Below are 26,644 nucleotides of genomic sequence, written 5' to 3'. Positions count from 1 at the left end.
ATTGTGGCTGAAAAGCTGATCAACACATTTGTGTTTTCTCGAATTGACTACTGTAATGCTCTACTCGCTGGGGTATCTAAATCTACTTTGAACAAACTGCAGTATGTCCAAACTATCCTGGAATCCTTGCACTAGCTTCCGGTCAAATTCCGTGTAGACTTTAAAATCCTCATGCTCACCTATAAGGCTCTGCATGGCTTGGCACCTCAGTACCTGTCTGAACTATTATCGCCCTACTCCCCACCTCGCAACCTTCGCTCTTCTAATTCTGGTCTCCTTACTGTCCCCCAAGCCTGTCTACATTGTATGGGTGACAGGGTCTTCTCCTGTTATGCCCCCAAGCTCTGGAACTCTCTCCCAAAGGATATCAGAGAGTCACCTTCTCTAAACTCCTTCAAATCCAGACTCAAAACCCTCTTCTTTAGAAAAGCCTTTACTTAACTGGTTCCATTCTTCACCCCTCTGCTTTTCTTAGTACCACCATCCACGGTCTCATCTGTATATTGTAATTGTGTTTTATCTTGTGTATTCTTTTTATTTATTGTTGTTGTCATTCTATAAAGCGCTTTGAGAAGCCACCTTTAAAGGCGCTATATAAAATAAAGTTTATTATTATTATAAATATAAAACACCTTTAAAACAAATATTGTAAACAAATTAGTATTGCGCTATAACGTGTAATATAATGGCATGTTATCTCACAAGTACACATCTGGCTCACTGCCCATCCCTACGACTTGCGACTTGCTTCAAGAAAATCAAACCAGTTTTATTTTACTGTAGTGAGTCACAGAGAGTTGTAGGGGCTGTTAAGAGTGCTATGACTGAGTTGCTGGGGGTGTCGCACTACACAACTGATGGTAACGGGCACGCGCTGCGACTCTACAACTCGCTGTGATTTTCTTCTGATTATGTAAATAAAGGTTACGACTGAAAATCCTAGGAAAAGTCATGTAGTGTGACGCCGGCATTAAATAGGGTGTGAACAGGTAGGGGCAAGTCTGGCTAAGGTGAGGGAGAAAAGTCAAGGGGGTGTTCAATGTTGGGGGGGGATACTATAATACTTTATCATTTTAAACTAGAGTTTTATAAACTTGCTGCAGAAAAAGTTTTGGGGTTAAAAATATTGGCCTATGTATTTAGGGGTAGCGTTGGACTAGTTTGGTTTTAACTTTAAAGTATGGACAAGGTATAGAGTTATAACTGGACTAAAAATGTTAATAGGGAATAATGATAATAAGGGAAACATTAGCACTTTTGTCTGAATTAGGGTTATAGTTTAATTTTTACCACTTGGTTAAAGAAGTAGGAAATTCTATTGGTCTATATTGAGGTATGGAGGTTAACATTAGCATTAATAATAACAATTCCTTATTTTTCTTAGGGCTTTAGTTTAACATTTCTTCTGAAGGACAGCATTCCTACAGTGCTGTGTTCCCAGAGGTAGGGAGGGTTGCAGCTCAGGGTTACTGTTAGCATTCCATGACAATGGATTTGACTTATTATTCGGGACAGCGGTTCTGCTACTGGCGTTAGGTTTTTGAACACAATAAAGGTTAGGTTAAGAAAACGAATAATTCTAAATTATTTTCAATATTTTTCCACTGTGGAAAATGAAATGACTCAATCTCTGAGTTTCACTCCAGCAGTGAAAATGATCACGGATCATCCAGATCTTGATTGGATATGGGAATTCAAATTACTCAGATGTGCTCGTCCCAATACTTCATGTTAAAGATTTGTAATGTATAAAAACAGCTAAGTATTAAACAGTTCAAGAAGGCTATGAACAGCTCGGTTCCCAAGAACAACAGATATTTACACAGAGTGTAACAGTGACCTCATCACAATATTGTCATTGACTACATAGCTTGCAGCATTTGTACAGTTATAAAATATGATAAGTGATTGTTTAATACCAGAGGGTCTGTTTTTTAAAGGTGTCAACCAATTGCATACAGTGCATTGTGCGTTATTCAGGGTGGTGTCATGGATAAAGGGCTAGTCACCTATCCTGAGTGCATTTAAAGCGAGACTCAAAATTTTTCTTTTCAGAAAAAAGCTTTTATTTAGTGTCTGTGTCTTCTCTATTTTCTAATGACCTTGTATCTTCTGCTGCACCTCTAACTAGTTGTTCTTCTTATGTGCTTATTTTGTAATTTTCTATCTTTATAACTTGTGTATTTTAAAACTATTGTAAAGCACATTCAAATGCTACCTTTAAAGGTGCTATATTAATTTTGTTTTATTTCTGACATTCAGGGTTTGTTTCTACATTTTTCTGCAATTCTAATGATCTCAGCAACCATAGACAAAGTGGTCAATGCAAATGATATTTATCAAACATGCACAAGCATCAGTACAACTCATTATTCCAGAAAATATGTAAAGACAAATAAACCACTGATCAGAACAGTAACATTGGTATATTAGCTCTTTGTTTTATGTGGACATTGGCTTTCGTTGCTTCCATACGTAAAGGATTGTGGAATGTCATTCCAAACATCCTGCAACACTTTCCACTGTTCATCCAAGTTGTTTGGTTGTCATGTAACATTTTAATCATTCATGTAAACCCATATGTCCTTGACACTTTCCAAAGAAAAGGGTATTTTGGATCAGAATCTGCCCGTGTCTTGCAATCAGGGTACATTTGATTTTATGAAGTCCTGTACACTCTGGGCTGAGGTACAGCTCGAGACCTGTACTGATCCATATCAGTGCTTTAGTGTGGGGCTTGTGCACTGACTATTATTCTGCTATTCCACTTTTGAACAAACTGATGTTGATTCTTGCCATACAGTTTTGACTTGTCTGGTCTGTAAAGAATATTTCTTTCAGATTTGAATTTCATACCTTTAATTTAATATATTTCTATGCCAGTTAGGAACAGTGATTAAATGCTGTCAATGGCAGATTAGAGCCAAACTAATCACTGGTGTCATGTGGTGGAAGACCTGGTCTTGTGGTGTAGTGGAATTCTCTTCCTGGTAGAGAGAGTTGTGTGGCTTTGGACTTGCTAGTGAACAGGATAGATTCCCAGCAGGAGCAGTGACATGTAGTTGGTACAGTATATTGTACAGTATGTAGTACTTTCTAGTGCTTTTCTATACTTTATTCCTGTTTGATGAAACCCTGTTGTGATGAGCGTATTCATAGACTGCCTGGCCAAAGAATAAAGACTCTATTCACCCATGCTTCCACTGCGTATTGACTCAGGGGGGATGAATAATTATGCAATCAAAGCTATTTATCTTGGTACACACAATACTAAAACCACCAAATACCAATTTAGCCACTACAAAGAAGTTGAATACTAAAGCAATTAACATACAGTATTTTAGTTTTTCTTTGCAGTTTTTGAAGGCATTTAACTGTTTTCATCCATAAAAAAGGTTCAGTTTGAACATTCCAGTTTTGATTTAAAACATTACATTAACAAAAATACAGCATCACTTGTAATCCAACAAAGTCATCATTGGTAGTGAGTGAATTCTTTTGAAAGGTACTGTACTGTATATATCCAGTAAAAAAGCAGTCAAGTACCTCAGACATATTAGGACTGATTTCCTGTGTTCAGTGCAAGATTCACCTGCCTGCATCGCCTGCATCAGATGTGATGCCACACCCAAACTCCTTTCCCACCTAAGCATAAGTGACACACCAGGGTTTACTGTTCACACCTGTTCTTATGATAATAAGTCTTTGTATAGACACCTGTCTCCCTTTCATTCTTCTTCTACAATAAAGGAGAGGGACAAAAAACCCAGTTCATGATAGGTGGGAATCCCATATATCAAAGTGAAGGGAAATACTTTTAAATGCCTGCTGTTTTTTTTCAAACATTGTTACTGTTAGATCAATTAAACAGCTATATTAAAACATCAATATTCAGAAGTGACTGGAACATTCTTAGTGGGGTCATTAATCTAGTCTCCGTAAGGCTGGACCAGGCTAAAAAATAGGTTTAAGGACAGTGCAAATACAGGAACAGACACATATTACAGAGGGGAAGAATATTAGGAGCAGGGAGAGAACATGGACAGACATCATCACTGATAATTTTCATCATCAGAAGCTGTGCTGTGAGAGAGCTCCTCTTTCAAATCAAACAGAACTAGAGTCTGTCTAGATAACTGGAATGCTGAAGCATCCTGGACTCTGATCTTTACTGTAGAAGAAAGTCTCATTTCTTTCCGGATTTCCTTTAATGTAAGACCCATAGGCTAATGTTTAGGATCCATTTTATTAGGATGTGGGTTCTCTTTTTATGGCCTATTGAGGTGTTTTGTGTTTTATGATAAGAGCCCTGAACTCACTGAATTATAAATGTCTGTGGTGAGTGTAACTTTATAGTGTAACTGGTGTGTGTTGAGTAAACTTGTGTGTAACTTACTGTTAATAAATTTGGTTTTGCTGATTGCCAATTCTAAAGATCAGGCCTTTGCAGTTTAAGAATTATTGGTCTTTCAAAGGCAAACAGCATGGCGCAATAAGGAAAACCCACATATATTAAAATATAGTAAATATTGTAATATTTATATGTAATAAAATATGTAATATATGTAATATGTGGCATTAAGATATTGTACTGATACAGGTGTCCCCTTACCTTTAAACTGCTCATGTACCTAACTCCTAATTACTTTTTTCATTTGTTTAAGTTTTACATTTCATTGTTTTCATAGAACTGATAATACTCATTTTTGAGGTACCTTGTCTGTTGTCTTTATGTTTATAAGGCTAATTTACAAAGAATATTTTTGAATAAGTAAAACCAAAGTAACAGTTAGAGCATATATATAAACTAGTCAAACCTGATTGTCTATGTGGGTAATCAGGAAGTGGTGTACTTACTGTACTTGTATATACCAGAAAGCAAGTATCAATGTTGAAAATGTCATGGTTACTTTGCAAAAACGCCATGATCCATTCGTTTAATAATTAGTGCTAAATTGTTGCCCTCACAGCAATCACTGATTCTCATTTAACATACTGTATGTACTATACAATGTATTCTCTTGGTATAAATGTTTCTTTTGGTATCAGTAGTTTAAAAAAACATAAATTATTTATGGCAACAGGCTAAAAGATTCATACATATTGTCATGTTTCTGGACGTTGTACCAGAATCACAATTTTAGCAAATAGGCTCTTGAAGTACTGATAAGTACAGTATTTATTATTTAGAACTGACACAATAACATGCAATATCAAGAAAGGAAGGTGATTATATTTCCTTTATTTGTCTGTTTGTGTACTTTCAACAATGTCTTGAAAATTTGGTGGATTTTGGAATTATTTTAAAGAATGTTTCTCCCCTTCATGAAGGCTTAAATTTATATTTGTATCCCTGAAGACCCAAAGCTTGTTTTCAATTATGTAATTACATACTTCCAGACTGTATCTCAGAAAACAAGCTAGATCTCTCTTCATTCCTAAGATAACTTTATCAAAAATCACACATTGCAAGAAAGAATGTTAAGGTCTTTATATCCTATATGAAAGTATGTAAAAAGTTTTAAATTCCTGTAACTTAACTGTTAATTCACTTTGTTTTTTACTGAAATATATATTTTTTATATATAAAAACGTTGTCTCATTAAATTGGTTCCAAAGTGGATGTCTTCAGTTTGGAACATGTGCTGAAATTAAGAACTTTGTGCCATCCACAACATTAATTAAAATATTTACTTTGCAGTCTTGAATCCTGCTGTGTAATCACTATTTGCATAGCAACTCTGATACTCAATGCAATGTGAAAATGGAAATGCTAAAGACCTGCAGAAGTACACTGACAGTAATAACACCTGTGTGTAGCTCACAAAAAAAAACACCACACCTTGTCGGATCATGACATGCAAGTCATTCGGCTATGTACAGTACGTGTTATATATTGTTGATTTCCCTTTGTTTTCCTGCAAGAGAAAGGCAGACATTACAAAACTGTGTTTGTGTGGGGGAAGGTGCCCTATCAGTACCAGTATACCAAAGCTATCCAATCAGACCCCACCATTTCACCTGGTCCTCTCTCCTTCCACTGTCTGTGCTGATGTATTGTAGCATGTGAAGTGTGCAAACTTAGCCCCAGTGCACTTACAGCTACTGTATCCCAGGATCATTATTTTATTCTGTCAGAGAGTAAACTACATATTCTTTGTAAAACATTCAGTCGCTTGAGAATGAGCAACATTTGTCCTCAAAGGCTATATTTCATTCCACCTCAGATTTTTTCCTCATTTAAATATTTATATAGTCACAACACTTGCTTTCTTCAGTCTTTATCCTGTAGCTACTATAATTGAAACATATTTATAAAACCTGCAGGAGTCCAGGCCATGAAAACGTAAGATATCCATCTCTGCCTTACAAAAGGGATACTGGTTATTTTCAAAGGATTTAATACAATCAATGACTATCAACCTTCTGTTAAAGCATATTATTTGATGTCTGTATTTCCCTCAGTTAAGAACTGCTTAGATAACCTGTGATGCATTTCAATTTGGAAAGTTAAATTACAGAAACTGGCTTTTGTTCTTCACTCTTATGGTAAATAAACTGGCAGTTTACTTATGTAACAGGCTGTGGAATTCGACTCAGTTTTCATTTGTACTCGTAAAGAGTTCATCTTTATGCAGTGGTTACATACTGTAGTTGAAACAGGCTGTTGGTTAGTTGTTTGAGCTGTTCCTATCGTCCCTCTACTACTGAGCCCTCGAGCGAGTTACCTGAGCGTCCAGTCGTCATTGACACAAAGTATGCATAGGCATTTCTTGAAAGGCTATTTTGACTTTGAATTGCCCATTTTGTTGTTGTTGTTTATGGTTTGTCAGACACCCTAAAGAAGACAACTTTACTGTATCTGTCGAATCAAGTTAAGGGGTGGAGCTGATGAATTTGAATGTTCTCGTCTTCAATTATTTAGAAACGTACAGAATGTGTACTGACGCCACTGAAGCTTCGTTCATTTAACTGATTTTTTACTGCAGAGGAGGGAAACCCAAGGAGCTGCGTAATATGGTAAGAGTTTGTTTATTGTTGACGTTAAGAGTTACCAGTGAATAGTTTAAATTGGGACTTTTCAAAAGAAATCGTGTCTGGACTTGTGGCAGCGCAATCAAGACTTAATGTGGGGTGTGAAAAGTTTTGGGAGCGGTAATGATTTTTTTTCCAGGGCATTTTTAGATTCTGTTTTATTATTCCCTTAACATCTTAAAAAGATTCATTTCATTTTTTGACTGTTTATGGCTGATGAACAGTATGAACACTTGTTCTGTAGAAGTTACCATAATGAGAAGTTCTAATTTACCATTGTAATAGATATTTCTTAGTTTTCTAATTTTCATTTTTAGAGTAATATATATTTAAAAAACGTGTGTTTTTAAAAATGATACAGTTTTAGTACAACACTGGTGTTAATTTAAATATCAAACAACATTAAAGCTGTGTCGGTTTCATTTTAGTAAATGAAAATGGGTTTTAACATTTAAGGCTATATGCTTTTATACTGCATGTTTATACAGCATGATTTAACTTTTTATTGATAAGTTTCAACATTAAATTCTGAACTATGCATCTGAATTTCTTTAACCTACTGACAGCTCAAGACTTGATTCATGACAAGTTTAAATATATTAATTGTTGTATCCGCATTTCGCTTTTCACGGTAAGGGGCGCCAAAAGAGATGTACACATGGAGGTGTCCAATTCACGTCTTCTTTCAAATGTGCAACTTGCAACTTGTTTCAAATGGTTTCAAAGTTAAACTTCACAGTGCAGCCTATCAAAAATTACTTGCGCCAAAAAGTGAATAGTAGTGATCATGTACGTACAATGAATCAATAAAATAGTTCGCTTTTACCTTTTTTAACATGCCTTCATAGAGGTCACATTGTATTTTCACTTAACATCGCTGAAAAACGTAATATCTCTATGAAAGCGCATAACATTATTTTATTTATTGCCAAGGTATAGAATTGATATTGGTTTTGAGCTATTGCGTCCTGATATCTGAACAGATGCGGTCGCCAAGTGCAGGTAACTTCACGATTTACAAGAACTCAGGAACGACAATCTCGCGCCTCGTGTGCTGCTTCCCTTGACATTTTGAATGGAGTCTGCGCCATCCTGCACTAATTATTAACTTTCCTGCACCCACCTCAGGTTTCACTGCTCGTGTCTGCTTTCAATTCAAGCGAATCTCTCACTTCCGCCAGTCGCACTCCGCAGATAGCTCTCGCAAGCACGTTGTACAGGTAAAATGGTTATCCGAATTCGCATGTTGTTGATAAGACATGTCTGGGATGAATAATGCGTCTTCGGAGTTTATTAGTCCACTGTTTCCTTCGGCAAAGGTGTTCCATTTGGAATGTGTTCAGTGAGCAGGAATACAGAACTTAATTAGTGTGAGTCACCTGTGCTGTGAACAAAACTGTAGGATCTCAACTTTAAACTATTACAATAGGTAGAAACATGTTGCTAAGTGCCAGTACAAGAAAGAGCAGGCGGTTACATACTATATTCGTCTGACTTGTGTGACTTTGCTGCAGTACGTGTGTAGAGCAATGAGACATTCTGTACTTCAGTTGTGAAGAAAGTCGCAGAGAAGGAATCACAAAAAAGCGAAAACAATAGTTATTGTAAAAGTAAGTACTGTCCACGCTGTTGCTGTTTTCAGTTCTTGTAAACTACTATTTTGGATTGGAAATTTTAGCAAAAACGTTCACCACTAAACTATTTATAAAGCCACTTTTAAGAAATGTCTGAAAATGTAAGGCATTTTGCTGGCTCTTTTTTTTCAGTGTTCTTAAACTGTTAAATCGGACTGCAAGCATGTTTTATATCTCATCGTCCAGTAATTGTTCAGTATCATTGCTTATATGGTTATTGCACTGTGTGATGTGTTTCTATATAATTTGGAATGTTTAGTTTTATTTTGTTACTCTTTTGTGGAACTTGAGTAAGTTTATGACTGATCTATTTCTTAAGGTAATGTATGTAAAGTATGCATACTGTATTTGTGTTTTCTAGATTAGTCATGGCTCTTCAGATGAATAAAAATAACATGCGATTTGTTACACAGTGAAACAGAAATGCTTTGCATTCATAATTCAGAATATTTGAATGGACTGGCTTCTAAAGAGTCCTCTTTACCAACCTTATGTAATTAAAGGGAAGGGGAGACACTATCACAGGTAGCTTTTTATTGGTCTTTTGTGTGTCAGAAAATTATTGAAGACTTTTGGTAAAGATGTACCAGCTGCTACAATGAAAATGATTTCAATAGTGACAATATATTGCATACACTGTTTTTCACAGTACTTAGACTTCTGTTTATTTATCTTTACAGTCACGGAATTCTTCAGAAGAGAAGTCTGGAGTCTTGGAGCGCCTGGGAGGTTTTTTTACTTCCAAGAGAAGAAAGAGCAGAGGCTCCTCTGAGGTGTCTGAGGCCCCAACAGAAGACAGGACTCCTGGGGTGGAAAACAGCACGAAGAGTAGCGAGAAAGAAGGGCTCAAACAAGCTATAGATGATTCCCAGTCGGAGGCTCAATATATGTCAAATGTGTCCGAGGAAGAAGTAGAAAGCATAAGAATATCTCTGTCCGACGTGGGAATACAGGGATCTTTGAAAAGCACCACTACAAAGCAGGCCGGCTCACATTACAACAGTAAAGAGGCATCTGACATTCCACCTCCTTCAGAAAATGATAGCTGTGGAAAAACAACCTTGAGCAGTGTACCGGTTGTTAAGGTAAACTCACAGACCACAGCGTTGGGTGCAACTGAAGAGACTACAGAGGTAAAGAACGCCAAACATCCTTCCAGGAAGGAATCAGATTCTGAATCGGAAAAGACAGGAGACACATCCAAGAAGCTTAAAGTGTACATAGAAGAGACAAGTGTAAGCAGTAGTCCCGAGAGCTCGAACAGGCCGGTCTTTCAAAAAACACTAAAAAGAAACTTTGAGATTGTGTCCAGACCGGGTACGAAATCCAAGGAAAACGCGGAGACAAATGATTCCGGATTAGAAGACGCTTCCGCCGCTCAGACATCCGAGAGCAAATTAGAATCTCTCACAAACATACAGCACTCGGCATCCCAGGAAGGCTCCCTTAATGAATCATTTTCTCCCCTCGCGGCTCAACATCCGGAACAAGAGGCTCTAGGAAAGGACCTTGAAGTCAAATCCTCAAAAGAAGCTAAAGTTTTTACTGTAGAGGTGTTCCTGCAGTCTGAGAAAGAAAGTGGACCTGATCTTTCCGCGGAAGGGCTAACGGTGGTGGAAACTGAAGCCATGGGGAAGAAAACAGTCAATGACAAAAGCAGGCGCAATTCGGGGAGAAGAAGGTCCCAGAAATCCCATGAGAGCCCGCAGTCGCCTGAAGAAAAAGCAGACGGTGGCTCAAGCAAGAAAGATGCCCACGAAGATACAACCCTGGGAGCCGCTGAACCGCTTCCTCAGAAAGAAGCTGAAGCAGAGAAGCGCACGTTAAAGTGTCAAGAGGCTAGGGTGGAAACTTATTTGAGTGTAACATCAAAAACAATTAAGCAACGACACCCAAGCCTTGAGGCTTCAGTTCAGAATTTGGAGAATCAAAGCTCAGTGCCGTCTGAGCATGTGTTACCTATTACTGTCCACAAAGAGGGTATGGATGTTGTATCAGGCAGGCTCTCAAATCAGACTGAGACAGGATCTTGTGGCAGCAAGCCAATTGCTGCTGTACCTGCACCAGAAACCTCATGGGTGGGAAAGACAAACACTGCAGAATGCTGGGAAGGCGGTCGGAATTCTTCTGGTGTTGCGTGTGCAGAAGGTCTCTCCTCGGAGGGGAGGACCACAACCCCTCCTTCCGAGTCCGGAAGCAAGTCTTTGAGAGCACCACATGGTGAAACAGTTGCTCCCAAAAAGGTAGAGCTGAAACCTGAATTGGGCCAGGATGGAGCTGAAAGCAGTGGGAAGGCTTGGAAGAAAAGCAAACCAGAGGTAGCAGCCAAGACCCCCCTAAAATCTGAAGTGAAACTGTGAGTATGCACCTGTGTGTGTTGTGATGAATGTGCAAAAAGCTTCTAAACTTTAAAAGTGGGCTTCAGTTTTATTATCTATTGAAGATGAAATATAAAATATATTTATTCAGTGAGTCATCCTTGAAAGAACACTTCAGTGTTGTTCATATTTTAAAAAGTAACAGTTTTTTAATAAAGATATCTCCCATCAATATAGCAATGTTTGCCTTTTCCCCTTTTCCATTGTACAAGAGTAGCTCTCTTGGGATTTTGTTAATCTTTATTCAAGCAAAATTTCAATGCAAGTGTAAGAATATAAGTAAATCAGCTTATATATATAGGCTTGTTCTTTTTTTATGACATTAAAGCAAAATGAATGCACTCATTTGATTTTTTTAATTGCTTTTGAAAACATTTTTCCAAATAAGAATTAATCTAAATAGCTGAACGTTGTAGTTAATTATATTCTACAACTTAAGATTCCCCAGTTCTCATTCTTGTGTTTTTGAAGTTTGGTATTGGTAACCAGATTTTCCCTTTCTACTACTAGTCACAGTATGTTAATGATAGTTTGTGTAGCCACAACATTGAAATGTCAAGCAAATAAGAAAACAAAGTCACTGATTGTTTTATCTCCAACTATTGTCTGTCGCAGTGCTGAATAAAATGCACCTGTGAGTCTGAATAGAGGGTTGCCCAAATGTGGTTGAATATCATTTTTTGTTTTTCAATGCTTAACATTGAATAAGTGACTATACATAGAGTAAAAAATAAAATTCTAAGAAATATAATGTAGCTCATCAGGGTGTATTGTAACAGTATTATTCTAGTCATCAGTGGCAGTATTTTGATGTAGGTATTTTGAAGTGTGGTTGTATTGTAGTTCACATATACAGTAAATATATGAAATATGAAAATTGCATGCCTAAATTGCACACCACTTACTGATTTAACCTAATACAAGTTAGTATTAGAGACCATTTTGAATTAAAATTCCAGAGGTTGATAATGCATCTATATTTGAAGATAAGGTTTTTTTTGGATGATGGCATGAGACCTTCAGTTGTTTGCCTTTTCTTTTCAAGGAAATTTTCATTATGTTGATTTTATCCTGACTTCAACGTAGGCTAAATTCTTTGATTGTAAGTTAATATTGGTTCTGATAAAGCCAAAGTAACACTTACATGTAGCAATAACTAAATATCCCAATACAATGCAGGATATATATTCTACTTGGTAAGCAGAGCTGTAGAATGTGGTAGATGCTTATTTTATAAGGTAGGAAATTAATTAGCAATAAGAATATAGGCAAAGGAGTTCAATTTCCTAAGCTGTAATTGGAAAACAAAAATACATTTTCAAATCTGTTCAAAGATATATTTTGAACCTCTCGTTGATTTGGTGTTGAGTAGAAATGTGTATATTAACAAGTTAGCACATGCTTGTTTTAATGAAGTATTCAGACATTTCTTTTGTCTGCCATTAAAGTGAAAGGGATGTACTGCAGAATAAAAAAGACAAATAGGTATGCATGTTGTCAGTTTAGGTCAATAGAAAGTCTTAAAGTCTTTTTAAAAATGAATTCGGTACAACTGCCTTTGCCATAGTAAGGCTACATAATATATAAAAACAGTATATGAAATAAGTTGTTTCATTTAAAGGCTGTACTCTAAAACTTTAACATGGGTCCCTAAGTGCTAAATAAAGAATTAAAGATGAATTTCAGAAAATCGGAAAAATCGGTCATTCTATGTGATAATTATTTATCTGTTGGACTATTTATAGTTATCTACAATAATAAGTACGTATACTGCATTGTGTTTTCCCATCTAGTGTTAAGGGTAAATAAATGCTCAAATGACTTTTAATTGCACACTATTGAACGACCTTTAATAACTTAAAGGACACCAAGCAACAGTCAGACTTATGATTGATCATTTTCTGTTGTGCTTGGCACAAAGATGTATCATTAAATGCAGGTGAAAAAGTAATTATTCTTTAATAATCTCTACACACAAAATAAACAGAGAGGATGTGGGATTAAATGTCGAATACTTAATCATTAATTTCTTGACTGATTTTGAAGTATTTTGTGTTGACAGAAACATCATTTTGTTACACTGTAGTTGATTCACATCTTCAGTGTCTACAAAAAGCAGCTATGCCCTGGAGTGCTGACTCTTGTTAAAAGGGTTTGGGGCCTTTTTTCAACACGTGTTTTCTTTGTTAGAAAGATAAAGTTTTGATGTCTCAGTGACAAATTGAATGGCGCTTAAGATGGGCTGTGTGAGTAATTCCAGATCAGGTGTAATAAATATTTGGGGCGGAGCGGTGGCTCTGTGGCTAAGGATCTGCGCCTGTGGCTAGAAGGTTGCCAGTTCAAATCCTGAGCAAGGCCCTTAACCCCAGCTGCTCCAGGGGCCCCGTACAATGGCAGACCCTGCGCTCTGAAACCAGGCTCTCCCTGTCTGTGTGTTGGTGTGTCTCATGGAGAGCAAGCTGGGGTATGCAAAAAGATAATTCCTAATGCAAAAAATCAAAAGGGTTAATAAAGTGATGTTAAAATTCTGTCCTCCCACAATATATACATATATTCCTTCATTAGTAATAACTTCTTCATGGCAGTGTTTTGAGAAACTGCTTGAATAAAGCAGAACTGGCACCTACAGTGGGCAGTAGAAGGAAGTTGCCTGCATTTTTTCTGGGCTAGAAGAAGGAGCAGATGCTTCCCTCAGTGTAACAAATGCAAAGATATGTAGGATTTCATTTGCTTACAATTTGTTTTTAAATTGCATGGCCTACATGTTTTGCAGATGAATTATTTTTGCTGTTACATTTTTTTTATTTTCTGTAGCTCATGTTGAAAAACTGGGTGGCACGCTGACAGAGTGGTTACCACCCGCTGCCTCACAGGTCTGGGGCCCAAGGTTCAATTCCTGGGGTGGCCTCTGCGTGGAGTTTGCATGTTCCTCCCACATTTGTGTGGGTTTCCTCCCACAGTGAAAGAACATATTGGTAGGATAATTGGCTCCAGGGAAAACTGGCCCTGATATGAGTGTTTGTCTTTGTATGTATCTGTTCGAGCACTGCGGTGGATTGGTGTCCCATCCAGGGTGTGTCCTGCATTGCACCTGTTGTTGGCTGGGGTTGACTCAGCCAGAAGCCCTGTGTAAAATAAAGAGTTTGGATGTTGAAAAACACCACGTACTGGTGGCCTAATGGTTAATGTTTGATATTATTCTTTTAATGTTTCTACCCATAACATCAATATGTTTGTAAAGTACATACTGTAAGTAATTTATATAATGTGTTTTTAAAGCAATACGCATGTGCCTTCCAATTATACATTAAGCTGGTTCAAAATAATAAGGTATAATATTACCTAATATAATAATAATAAAGGTAATAATATAGTATTTAGAAGGTAAGACTCATAAGAAATGACTAAAATATAGAAGTTAAATTATATCTGTAAAAAAGGGAATAAATGGGCTTCCTTTGTGATAATTCTTCCTTTCTCAATATTCCTTGTAGCATTTTGCATACATTTTGGCTATAAATGTCCTGCAGTAGAATCTGCAGTCACTGTGCTATAGACACAAGATAGTTTAGGCCTACAAAAGCATGTGGAACCTGTGTATCAAGCTAAGCTAAACATGTGTGCTGGAGCTGCACTTCTGTTTTAGCTGACATATTCCACACACTTCTCTGCTCCATTCCACAGCTTAGCGTTCTCTTTCCCATCACGCCCCTAGTTCTCCTTTTGCTGTCACACCCATGCCTAGAGGACAATCAAAGCCTTAGCTTTACTGCCCTCTCAACAGAAGAAAGCTCTTTATTAAGCAGGCAGCATCATTTAAACATATTGAAATATGCCTTGTCATCATTTTAAGTGTGTTTGATTTTGCAATTTTCAGTCATAAAACAAAAATAGAACAACTATAAATAAGGTTTTAATTTTGAAGAGAATAATTTATCAATTATTTTAAGGCATGGTCAGAAGGGGGTTAAACATAAAGCAATTATTCTAATGAACCTGTAATGATTAACATTAGAGACAATGCTCAGATATGCTGTGTTTTATTCATATAGCTTGGTGTTTTGTTAAAAACACCCTTACAGTGGTATTCACTAAACAGATGAGGACTTGTTTGCAGCCAATAAAAATTCTTTAAGCTTCTTTCTTTTTTGTATGTTTTTCTGGATCTCAGACATATGTGAGATTGCTTGGTTACTAACTGGCAAGTAGAGCCCGTTCGTGAGAGAAACATTTCGTAACAGAGACTGGGATACAGTAAGCACAATGTAAACCAACTCCAGGTACTCTCAAAGTAGAAGATTCCTGACTCTTAGAAGATATTTTTAAAAACAGACATACTATATAATGAGTGAGAACTGATCTATCAGAAATACTTTATCAAAGCTTTTTTTGCTGAAGGTTCTAAACTTCCAGTTGCATGTTGTAGATATTTGTTACATGTACATATACTGTATTTTTGATATTTAATTTCTGCTCTGTAAACTTTTTTCAAGTTGGATATGAAACACTAATGTTGTTTTCTTTAATCTGCAGACCACCCAATTCCAAAAAGGTTGAAATTGAATGCAAGGAAACTAACTCGACTGAGAGGATAGGCAAGGTTGGAGAAAAAATAAGCTTGTTTGAGAAAAACACAACAAGCTATGCCAAGAAAGATTTTCATGTCATAAAGAACATAGCTTGCTCTCCAAAAATCCCTACAAAATATACTGGTCAGGTGAAACTGAAACTACAGAAGTCTTCTCAGAGCAGTGCGATGGAGGGAAAAAAAACTGAAGTCGTCCAAGTTGATGGTCAAAATAAAATTGATGAAGGAAACTTACGAACTGAAAACCAAAGGTCTCCTTTATCACCCACCAAACTGTCGGGTCGCAAAGATAAAACAGGGAGCGCTAGTTCACCCAAGTTAAAGCAGCCATCCTCCCCCACTGAATCGGTTTCAAATATTAAGGCGGGTGGTACGCGGATGAAGAGTCGTGTACAGACTCCTACAGAAAAGTACAGTTTTGACTCCTCTGAAAAGGGGGAGCATCCAGTTAGCGTCTTACCACAAAAGCCAGACAAGGTGCAGAGGGAAGATTCCACAGATTCTGTTGTGAAAGAACAACCTACTGCAGGCAAAATGGAAGCCGTGAAGTCAAAGATTCCCAAAAAATCATTGTCAGAGGGGACTTCAAAAATACCACTATCTTTACCTTCTGTAGAGCAGAGTGAGCCAAGTGCTCAAACTGAAGAAGAAAACCTTTCCAAACCTAGCAACATGACTGTGAAGCAGCACCCTGCTGTGCCAGTTGATGAAAGTGAAAGACAAATAGAGCCTAAGGAAGTAAAGGTGATAGGTTCTAACAGATCAACTAGTACCCAGGAGACAATATTAACCTCCCAGAGTCCAGCAACTACCCTGCAGAGAGAACAGGAGTTGGGCTCAGAGGTCAAAAGCCAGAAAACTACAGAATCTACTACTTCTGTAAACCAAAGCATGGAATCCTCCCCTTGTGATAACAAGTTGGATAAAAGCTCCAGAACTGGAAAATCCTTGCTAAAACCTATTGAGCAAGAAGCAAGGATAGGCACTGTGCCTGAGTTACCTAGGTCTGTGCAGCATGAAGATACTACAGACTTAGCTCCTGATGTAGAGCATTTGTCCCTAAAAGATAATTTACCAGAAACATCAGAACAACGTCCCTCCATTTCATCTGAAATGTTAGAGCACCATAAATCAAGCCAAGTTAAAAGGGATGACAGCCAGACAGCTGGTCTAAACATCGCACTGCCAGACCTGATTATAAAAGAAAGCAAATTTCCTAGCACTGATGAAAAGACTTGTGCTGGAGTGCTAGAACCGGGACAGAGGAGCCCTCTTAAAGAACCCACTGATGTATCACAGGCTGGGAGCAAGCTGCCTAGGCCTGTTCAGAAGAGTGTCTCAAAACAGCAGAGTCAAAGTGAAACTGCTGGTGGAGGAGGTGATTCCCCTACATCGCCTCTGAAGACTCGCATTGAACAGAAATTTGACAGCAAAGATTTACAAAATCAAAACGATGAGCTGCAAAATGACAAAGCACAGAATGAAAATACTTTCAGCCAAAGTGTTAGAGACATGCCTGAGACAGGTTTTGTCAGTACTGGACAGAATAGTCCCATCAGAGACACGGCTGATGCATTACATATTGGAAGCAGACTCCCAAGGCCTATTCACAAACTTCTGCCTAAACAGAAGTCTAATGGTGAGCCTACTGGTGTTGAAGAAATTATTGAAGCTGCCGAGCCTCTTATACCACCTCCTATGAGACAGAAAACCAACGTACAGTTAGAAAGCACGCTGCATGAACCCAGTGTTCAGCATTCTTCTGCCCAGCAGCCTAACATCATTCCTCAAGAGGCAAATGAACAAAATACTTCTATAGAAGACAATACCAACAATGTACCTAACAGTAGTGTTGCTAAAAGGGAGCTGATTGAACCTGTGAATAAAAATAGTACCAACAAACAAATTCCCAGTAGTTTGGAATTGGAGGTTAAAGAACTGACAAAGACTGAACAGCAAAGGGTAGAACAGCTTGACAGTATTACTGTAAGTGCTGAAAGTAAAGTTTCTGAGTCTGGTCAAGCAAATAATACTGAGATGCAATTTGAGCGTGCTACTCTCAAAGAGGAAAAAGTTTTTCCTGAACCTGAAAGGAATACCAGCACGATTAGGACTGATAAGAAGACTGATGGAAGCGAAGGTGCTAAAAGTGAATTTACAAAACCTGAGCAAGCTAAACCTGCTATTGTAGTATCACAGTCTCAGGGAAATTTGGCTACTGTTGAAGAAAAACATAAGGAAGAAAATGTTGTGAATGCCTTGGAAGCTGTTGCACTTGTCCAAAACCAAAATGTGGTACCTTTATGTGAATCAGCAACACAAGCACGTGAAGGATCCCAGCTTACAGAGCAGAAGCCCTCTATTATAGATGCAAATAGTTCAGTTCAGAACAGACTGACTAATGCACAGCCTGCGGACTCTGTTGTAGCTATGCAACCTAATACAGAAACGTCAATGATCAATTCTCATGTTCCCTTAAGAGATAGTGTGGTTTCAGAGAAGCCATCTGACCGTCTCATGATTCACTCTAGTACTGAGATTTCTTTGTTAGTGAAGAAATGTAAAGATGAAAAGACAGACACATCTTTGAATGATGGAACTACAGTTAAAAAGAGAGGTAACTCTGAGCTTAATGAAGATCATAGGGTTGTACCCATTAATGCATCGGAAAAAATTGTGAAGGACAATGTATCTAAAGAGACAGTGAAGACTTCAGATGATGATTCACGTGGTGTAGTTGTAGTTGAAAATAAAGCCACCCAGCCCGCTGTAGCTAACACAAAGGCTGTACACTGCAGTCCTTTGGACTCGCGTGCAGAATCAGGGATTCCAGTAAAGGGTAGTGCTAAATCTAGTTATCGGGATGAGAAACCTTTATTACTCAAAGAGACAGATTCAAAGACTGTGCTTAAAAGCACAAAGGACGTTACAGAAGGCAAACAGAATACAGCCACACCACAGTTTACTATTGGAGCAAAACGCCCTTTTCCTCCTGAGACCGTAAAGGGTAATGCATCAGTTAAGGAAACCCCATCGAGTTGGTTAGATGTGGACAATAGTTTTGGGAAAAAACAGACAAAAAAGGAAGGGAAGCTGAACACATCTAAAAGTGAAGACAGGAGTCTGGACACGTCAGGTGATTTTCAGGACTTTATAGAGAACATCAAGAACCTTGGCAGTCCCTTTTCTTTGCCACCAAAAAAACACAAAGGTCTCAAATCGCTGTCACCCCCATTTGCCATGCCACCCATCAAAGAAGACAGATTCGAGAAAACCTTAGATCCAGATTTCTTCAAATTTGGTCTGGGAAAAAAAGATGGACTGAAAGACCCGACTCCAGCAATGTCAGTCAAGCTGCAAAGCAGTGAAGCAAAAAGCAAATTTGCGCCCAAGCGTGTAACTGCAGAGCAGAGCATGCTTTATAAATCCCTTCTGCCGTTGAGCAAAACCACAGGTCAGGAAACTAAAATGGCTGAGAGCAAAGAGAAAGAGACTCAGGAAGATCTAGGGAAAGCAAAATCTCGTCTCGAGAGAAGTTCTGTACTTGCAAGTCTGCTGAATTCCTCGAGTACATCAAAAACAAATCTGCCAAACACTAGTACAGGACCTGGCAGTGTGGTTTCTCCTTCCACTGCCCAAGCAAAATCACTGCTGGCAACACAGTCCAGCACATTCTCACCTTTGCCTATAACAGATGTGGGTGGGAGGGCTCCAGAGTTTGAGAAACCACTATCTGCAGCAAGTGACTCACTCTCCCTCCCATCTGATTTCCCAACCCTGTCGTTTTCTGATGTCAAGTTGCCAAGTTATTTGGAGAAGTACCTCCAGCCAGACAGTGCAAAAGCTGAACTCAGCTCGGAAGCTAACCTCCAAATAACAGAAATGAATGTGCCTAAATTTGGAATGGAGTTTGGTTACAGCACAAGTCACAGCAGGCTTGAAAATGGACCTCTGGACCTTCCAGGATCAATCAATCCAAGCCTCTTTGAAGCAGCTCAGACTCCACTGCCTTTCATTCCAGCAAACACTGAGGTAAGATTTTGATTTTAATCATTTTACATCAACTCCAAATTCATCTATGTGTGCAGATATCTGCTGTATGTCTATTATGCTTAGCAACTTTTATTGGTGGATACCAATACATACATTTACGATTTTCTAATTTTCCAGTTATTATTTAAATATAAATATCTGTACGAAACTGCCAGATTTTTGCTGCAACTTAACTACCAGCTTTTGGAACGAATGGAACGTTGTTCTTTACTTAAAATATATCTAATCTGCTGAAATGAGTCAGATTCGCTTGGAATCTTTTTTGTTGTGTCTCGCTGTGAGATGGAAAAATTCAAGTTAGGGCAGTACAGACGGCATGTTTCAGTAGTTTTGTAATTCTTTATTTAACATTTAACTGCTTTCTAACAGAAAAGAGGCTGCAGGTGATTCTTTTGCATGATAAAGGATTTGTATCCAGGGGGTATTATTTGAAATGCTTGGCATGTAACTACAGTAGTAAAATTGTTGTAAAATTGTTTTAAGACTTAGTCTGTCCAAGACTGTTACATTTTTATTTCCTCAAAATATCTTTGAGAAGGAGATGTTTTATACATGGTTTTAAACATTTTTGTAATATTACTGTCTGCTACATACAGTAGTTATTTTCTTAAGGAGGAAGTGGTGGAAGGCTTGAACTGAAAAGCTCAAATTTGATTTTTTTCCTTGGACTTTTATTAAACATACATACATGTGTTCTGGGGTATTCTTAGTAAATCACATTATAAAACTGCAAAGCAACACATAACACTGAGTCTGCAAGAAACAATGCAAAACTCATGATCAGTCTCACTAGGATAAGATAAGATTTGTATTGTCCCCTGAGGGAAATGTTTATGGACACACAGCACTGTACATTTAAATAGAATGCAAACAAAAAAAGATTATGAAAAACATTGCACATTATTCTATTACAAAAAAATAAGAAAAACATTGCACATCACCCTATTGCACATGTATGGCACATAACAACATGTAACATTTATAACACATTACAAAACATATTGCATTCAAGTGGGTTTTAAAAGTCAAAATTGTGTTTTTCCTTGACATTTGCGTTGACAGCTTTAATGGATAGTGGAACAAAGGAATGTTTGTATCTGCTTGACTTGCATTTGGGAGCCCTAAAATGTTTGCCAGAAGGAAGAAGTTGATATTAAGAATTGAGCATGTGGGAAGGATCTGATATAATTTTTTCTGTCTGTTTGATTATGGATTTTTCAAAGATTGTCTGCAGGGAGGGTTAAGTTTCTTCTTCCCTTTTTTAAATGTGTCTGTAATATGCTAGTTGAAAGTTAAAAAGCTTTACATAGTATTTTACAGAGAGGTTATACAAGAAAAGTACAAAGTTTTTGTTTTGAACCACCTCGCATATTTCCATTCCTCAAAGATGGGTTGTCAAAAAAGGCAATATTCCTATTGGGATATACTCTAGGATGCTGGAATAGGTATCGGAGAGTAAGTCATGTTTTTCATGCTCTCTTTTTAATCACAGATACCACTCATAGATCAAAGAAGAATCCATAAGCGACCGGGGAAGGTAAGCACAGCTTTGATATTTTTTGACCATTGCACATCCAGTGAGGAATTCAAATGATAAGACAACCTGGTTTTCAGTTGGAACCACAATGTTAATCATGATATTGATTAAACTGATCTGTTAGCCAGTAGCCAATGTATTGATTAGTAATTCTTGTTCTATTTGCGAGGGACATTTATAGCCAGACTAAAACTTATACTAGTGATCTCTTTCTCTGGTTATAGAGAGCCCTAATCAACAGTGACAGCACATACATTGCCTTCTATAGGTATTGGGACATTGAAGTCAAAGTGGCTATTTTTCTGTAGAATCAATTCAGAGAGACTTGAGATTGAATTGAGAATTTGAGATGAAAAGATGAATATGAGGCAAAAGTACAGTATGTCATCTTTTATTTCTGGGTATTTCTGTGCATATACTGCTTTAACATTTTAGAATAATACAACTTTTAGGTCAGCATATGTATTGGGACAAATTAACTTAAAATTAAAATAGTACAAAACTTTGGAAGTACTGTCAGGGGGGGTTGGTGACTTTAGTCTCGTTTTCAGCAAGTGAAATACATCCTCGATTGGATTTAAATCGGGAGATTGATTTGTCCAGTCTAAAATGTGCCACTTATTTTTCTTGGAACTCTTTGGTTGCATTAGAAGTCTGTTTTGGGTCATTGTCTTTCTGCATTATGAAGAGCCAACAAATGAGTCTGGAGGTATTTGTAAAGGCAGAAATTTGTAAAGGTATTTGTGAAGTCTTTCTGTTACTACAGTCATTAGTTACATCATCAGCATTAGCGATGAATGAGTCAGTTCCAGACGTGGCCATGCATACCCAAACCATGACAAGTACCTCCACCATGTTTCACAGATGAAGTGGTGTGCTGGGGATCATCAGCAGCTCATTCATTTCTCTTACTTTGGTAAGGTATGACTTTGGTTGAGGTTTAGTTCCAGAACTCTTTTTAGCAAATAGTAATCTGGCTTTTCTATTTTTGGTTGTGATGAGAGGTTTGCATCTTGCGGTGTAGCCTTTGTAATTCTGCTGTCGAAGTTTTCTGCAAACAGTAGATTGTGATGTCTTCACCCCTGTACTGTGGGAGGTGTTGGTGATTTCAGGGACGGTTGTTTTATAGTTTTGCTCCACAGCTCTGATACTTTTTCCATCATCAGTTGTTTTCCTCTGCCAATTTGGTCGTTGCTGATTGGTACATGTAAGTACACTGGTGATTTTCCTTCTCTTTCAAGATATTCCAAATTGTTGATTTTTGTATGCCAAGTTTCTATGCTATGGTTCTGATTGAATTATTATTTTCTTTCGGCATCCAAATTGCTTGCTTCATATTCATAGACAGTTCTCTAGTCTTCATGTTGGTGTAGACCTACTGACTCCCAGGATAGACACAGGGGAAGAGAAATGGCTAAATCCAGCACGACACATTCATAGCTCTTTAATGTGTGCACAATCGATGCAACAAGAAACACCGATAAGAAACACTTGGCAGCCAATTGTCCCAAAACTTACACTCACATGAAATGTGGGGATTAAACACAAAAAGGGCTATTACTCTTAAACGGTACAACATATAAGCACAGAAATACCCAGAAATAAAAGTGACATTCTGTACTTTTGCCTCATGTTCATTTTGACAGTACATCTCAAATGTGAATTGCTTGATTATAAAGCTAAAACAGCAATTTTGACTTCAGTGTCCCAATACTTATAAAAGGCAGTGTATGTGACCAAGTACTTTTGTTTTGTCATAATAATTGTATTTAATAATGTTTAAAATGTGGCCTTTGTAGAATCACAGTAATTGTTACTGTTACTGTGTAATTATTATGCAGTTACTGTATCTATAGCTGGACAACGATTTTATCTTGTATATTTCTACACATCTTGAGGTTTCAGGCCTAAATGCAGTTTAGGTCAAAATCGAAGTGATATGTGATTATTGTGGGACTTTTTTATATGAGAGTGCACCTACCCAATCTTCTATCCTTTAACAGATTGTCATTCATGAGCTGCCACAGTTTGGCGGGGAAGCATTTGAAATTTGCAAAGATGTAGAGGATGCCAGTTATATGAAATTGTCACCTGTGATTTCAGTCAAGGTGTTAAGAGGATGGTAAGTTATTTTATACAGTTATGCAAATCTATTAGGTCATTTTATAAAACCTTTATGCTCCGCAACAGCTCAGTGATGACACACTTGCAGTCTCCAAAACTGGTCCTCTAAGTCCTAAATTGTGGAACTCTCAACCTGACACTGTATGAGCATCCCTATCATGAACTGGGGAACTGGAACACCATTTTTATATTTCATGGTTAGAAAGAATCATTGATGAGTGCATTTCAAACCACAAATAAAGTAAAATGTACACAGTAATGTCCCACTGGGGTGGAGTGGTGGCTCTGTTGCTAAGGATCTGCGCCTGTGGTTCAAATCCTGTGGCCAGCAGAGGAATAATACTCCGTTGGGCCCCTGAGCAAGGCCCTTAACCCCAGCTGCTCCAGGGGCGCTGTATATGGCTAATAAAGTGATCTCTCTTATCTCTCTTAAATCACAAAATAGACTAAATTTCCCGGTTTGAGCAGCGCCTTATTGCTGTCATTGTCTGTGATTCAGAACACGGCATCAAAATCTGTGGTGACTTGAACAGACTCTGTTACCTTGTAAACAAGCAGGCTGTCAATACATCTCTTTTAATCCAATAGATGTAGTTCTCTTGACTTCAAGATGATTTTGCTGATAAATAGTACTTACTTGTTAACTGTTTGCAGATCATATTGAAGCATTTCTGCAGTGAAATGTCTGCTGCACAATCTGTACTTATTAGTTCGTACATTGCTTTACATTATTCATTACAGAGACTAGTGAGCAGGAAGTGCCAGTTTAAGACAGTTCTCACAAGCCCTTGCTCTCGTCCATGGTGAGACCAGAGGTTTGCGACAACATGGCGACCATACATTATTTTCACAAAGTTCACGATTTTGTACTTAATTCATAACTTTTGAAATATTGCTATACTACCAATTCATTTATTACCAAGATTTAATAACCAGTCTGAGAAATTGGTTCCCCTTTAAAAGGGCATTTCTTAACTTTCAATACAGGCAGTTTTTTTCTGTCTTAAAATGTTATTTTTACCTTTATACTATTGAATTGTTATCTTTGCTATAAAGTGAACTGGAATGTGCTGAAATTAAAGGCAATGCATTCATAAGTACAACCTCTTTAGATAAAAAAGATCATTCTAAACATGACTAATTTGCTTGTTCCATACTCACACCATTTGAGTACAGTTTTTCCACTTCTCAGTGTTCGATGCAATTCTATGTAATGACTTCTTGTGTCACTCTTTCATGTTTCTTTATTGACTTAGGAGATGGTGACTGGGTTACCTCTGTCAGTGTATTTGAGAATTTTGATTATTTGGATCAGATCTCTTTATAAACTTCTCTGTTCAGAAACGTTTCAGGTCTATTAGTATAAAGATATAAGATATTCCCTTTGTCCTGTGTATCTTTTCTGGACTTACTGCAAAATCTTTTTTTTTTAACTTGGTTACCAAAAGTGTACACAATACTTTAAATGAAAAGTCTTACTAGTGTGTTATATAATTTAGACAACATTTCTTCATTTAAATTATATGATTTTATCTATATATCCTAACATTCTTTTTGCCTTGTTTTGTCCAGAAGATACAAATATGTCAATTTATACAAATGAAATGGGGTTACTGGCATGCTTTACTATTTATTAATCTGACACTTTCATACTCAAGATATGGTATTTAGTTTCTGTTTTGTAAGTCAAGCCACAAAAAGAAAGTGTCTATCTAAAATTCCAACATCATATTTTACAAGCATCTATAATATAAAATTAAACATAAAAAACAGTTAATTCATGCAGTAGCAGCACGTCATCTTCTGGAATCTAAGTGTACTAATTTTGATCTCTAGTTTGGTATGCTTTCCATGTGCTTTTTGGTTTTGGACTTAATTTTACCTTGAAGCTTGTCTGTAAGCATGTTTAGATTTTTTTTTTTGGGGGGGGTTTATGGGAAATCAGCACAACATATGAGCTCTGGCAACCTTTAAGCTCCCTCAAAATAATATTGAAACAATTGAGAGTCTGTCATCATAGGTGATGTCAGTAGTTATACTGGTTTTGTGAAAAACATTAATCCTGCTGCAGTCTTTGGTATTTGCTGTACATTTTCCTTACCAGGTAATAGATTTTTAAAGACTTGAGTAAATTAAGTGTGTTGTGACAAATTCAAGATACATGAAGCCACGTTATGGAATACAGCTCACCGATATAATTTGTATTTGTTGACAGTATTCATTAGGAATTGCTTATATTATGAAGATTTCTTATGCCTTTTTTTCTATGGTGTAGCCTGTGAGGTGAACATTGGTCACTATGGCAGTCTTAACATTTCATTAAATGTTTTCAGCTGGATTTTATATGAAAAGCCCAATTTTGAAGGCCGTACAATAGCCTTGGAAGAAGGGCCAACCGAGCTTGAGAATGTCTGGAGTGAGCCTGTCTGTGAAGATAAAGTAGATGCTGAGACACAGCAGGACCCCACTTCTCCCATGGTAATCGGCTCCATTAGACTTGTGGTAAATGTAAGTAACCTAATCTTCCTAGCATCCTCTCATTTTCATCATTGATTCTGTTATTGTTGTGATGAAACATATTGTCTCCAACATCGAATGCATCTCTTTAAGCATTACACAGTTATCACAAATAGAATGTAATGTATTATTGGCTACACATTTTCGAGAAGAAAATAGATAAAAGAATGAATCCAATATTCCTTCAGGCTTCCATAAATCTCTTGAAAAAAATGGCAGCTACTGTACTACACTCAGGTCAATTTTTTGAAAGCTATGCCATCACAAAAAGCATGTGAGCTAAATATCTCCTAAGACTTTGTAAATTACCTTGGTTACTTTTGTTTCTTCTTTTTTCAGGACTACAGTATCCCTCAGATCGACCTGTACACAGAGCCTCAGGGTTTGGGAACTGTGACGATGTACTGTGATGACACTTTGGAAACATGCACATATGGATTACCACTTTGCACAGAGTCTGTCAAAGTTCATTCTGGCGTGTAAGTGTAATGATTGCTGCTTTATTTATTTTATTTTTTTCCTGAACAGGTAAAAATTGTCATTCTGATAGTAAGCAACGTCATTTTCTGAGCTGTATGTACAAGCAAGCTGACTGTTGTTGAAAGCATTTTACAGATATTGTTGTTAAGTGAATGCTTACAGGTGTTTAAGATACTTTTGTCTGTTTACTTTGGCATACATCATGATGTATGTCAGTAGTAATGAACAGTGTTTCCAGGAATCATAAATGCACCACATTTTTGGAGTCTTTGGACACCAGAGCACTATATTTAAAACA

General features: G+C 37.4%; 1 protein-coding gene across 2 annotated transcripts in view; it reads left to right on the top strand.

Moving 5' to 3' along the window:
- crybg1a (crystallin beta-gamma domain containing 1a) overlaps positions 1–26,644 on the top strand; it is an 87,906-nt gene that overhangs the window by 40,892 nt on the left and 20,370 nt on the right. The window contains exons 1-7 of one of the 2 annotated variants that reach the window (XM_015350243.2): positions 6,933–7,020; positions 9,350–11,025; positions 15,581–19,667; positions 21,181–21,225; positions 23,229–23,347; positions 25,683–25,857; positions 26,206–26,345. In XM_015350243.2, the coding sequence (XP_015205729.2) occupies positions 7,018–7,020; positions 9,350–11,025; positions 15,581–19,667; positions 21,181–21,225; positions 23,229–23,347; positions 25,683–25,857; positions 26,206–26,345 (6,245 nt within the window). In that variant the 5' untranslated portion in view covers positions 6,933–7,017. Of the gene's footprint in view, positions 1–6,932; positions 7,021–9,349; positions 11,026–15,580; positions 19,668–21,180; positions 21,226–23,228; positions 23,348–25,682; positions 25,858–26,205; positions 26,346–26,644 lie in introns of those variants that run through there. The other variant, XM_015350233.2, reaches the window with a different exon arrangement.

This window comes from Lepisosteus oculatus, chromosome 2, assembly GCF_040954835.1.
Source record: "Lepisosteus oculatus isolate fLepOcu1 chromosome 2, fLepOcu1.hap2, whole genome shotgun sequence".
Classification (NCBI taxonomy): domain Eukaryota; kingdom Metazoa; phylum Chordata; class Actinopteri; order Semionotiformes; family Lepisosteidae; genus Lepisosteus; species Lepisosteus oculatus.
The sequence above is the reverse complement of the archived record's forward strand: the minus strand, read 5'-3'. Positions and strand labels throughout refer to the sequence as shown.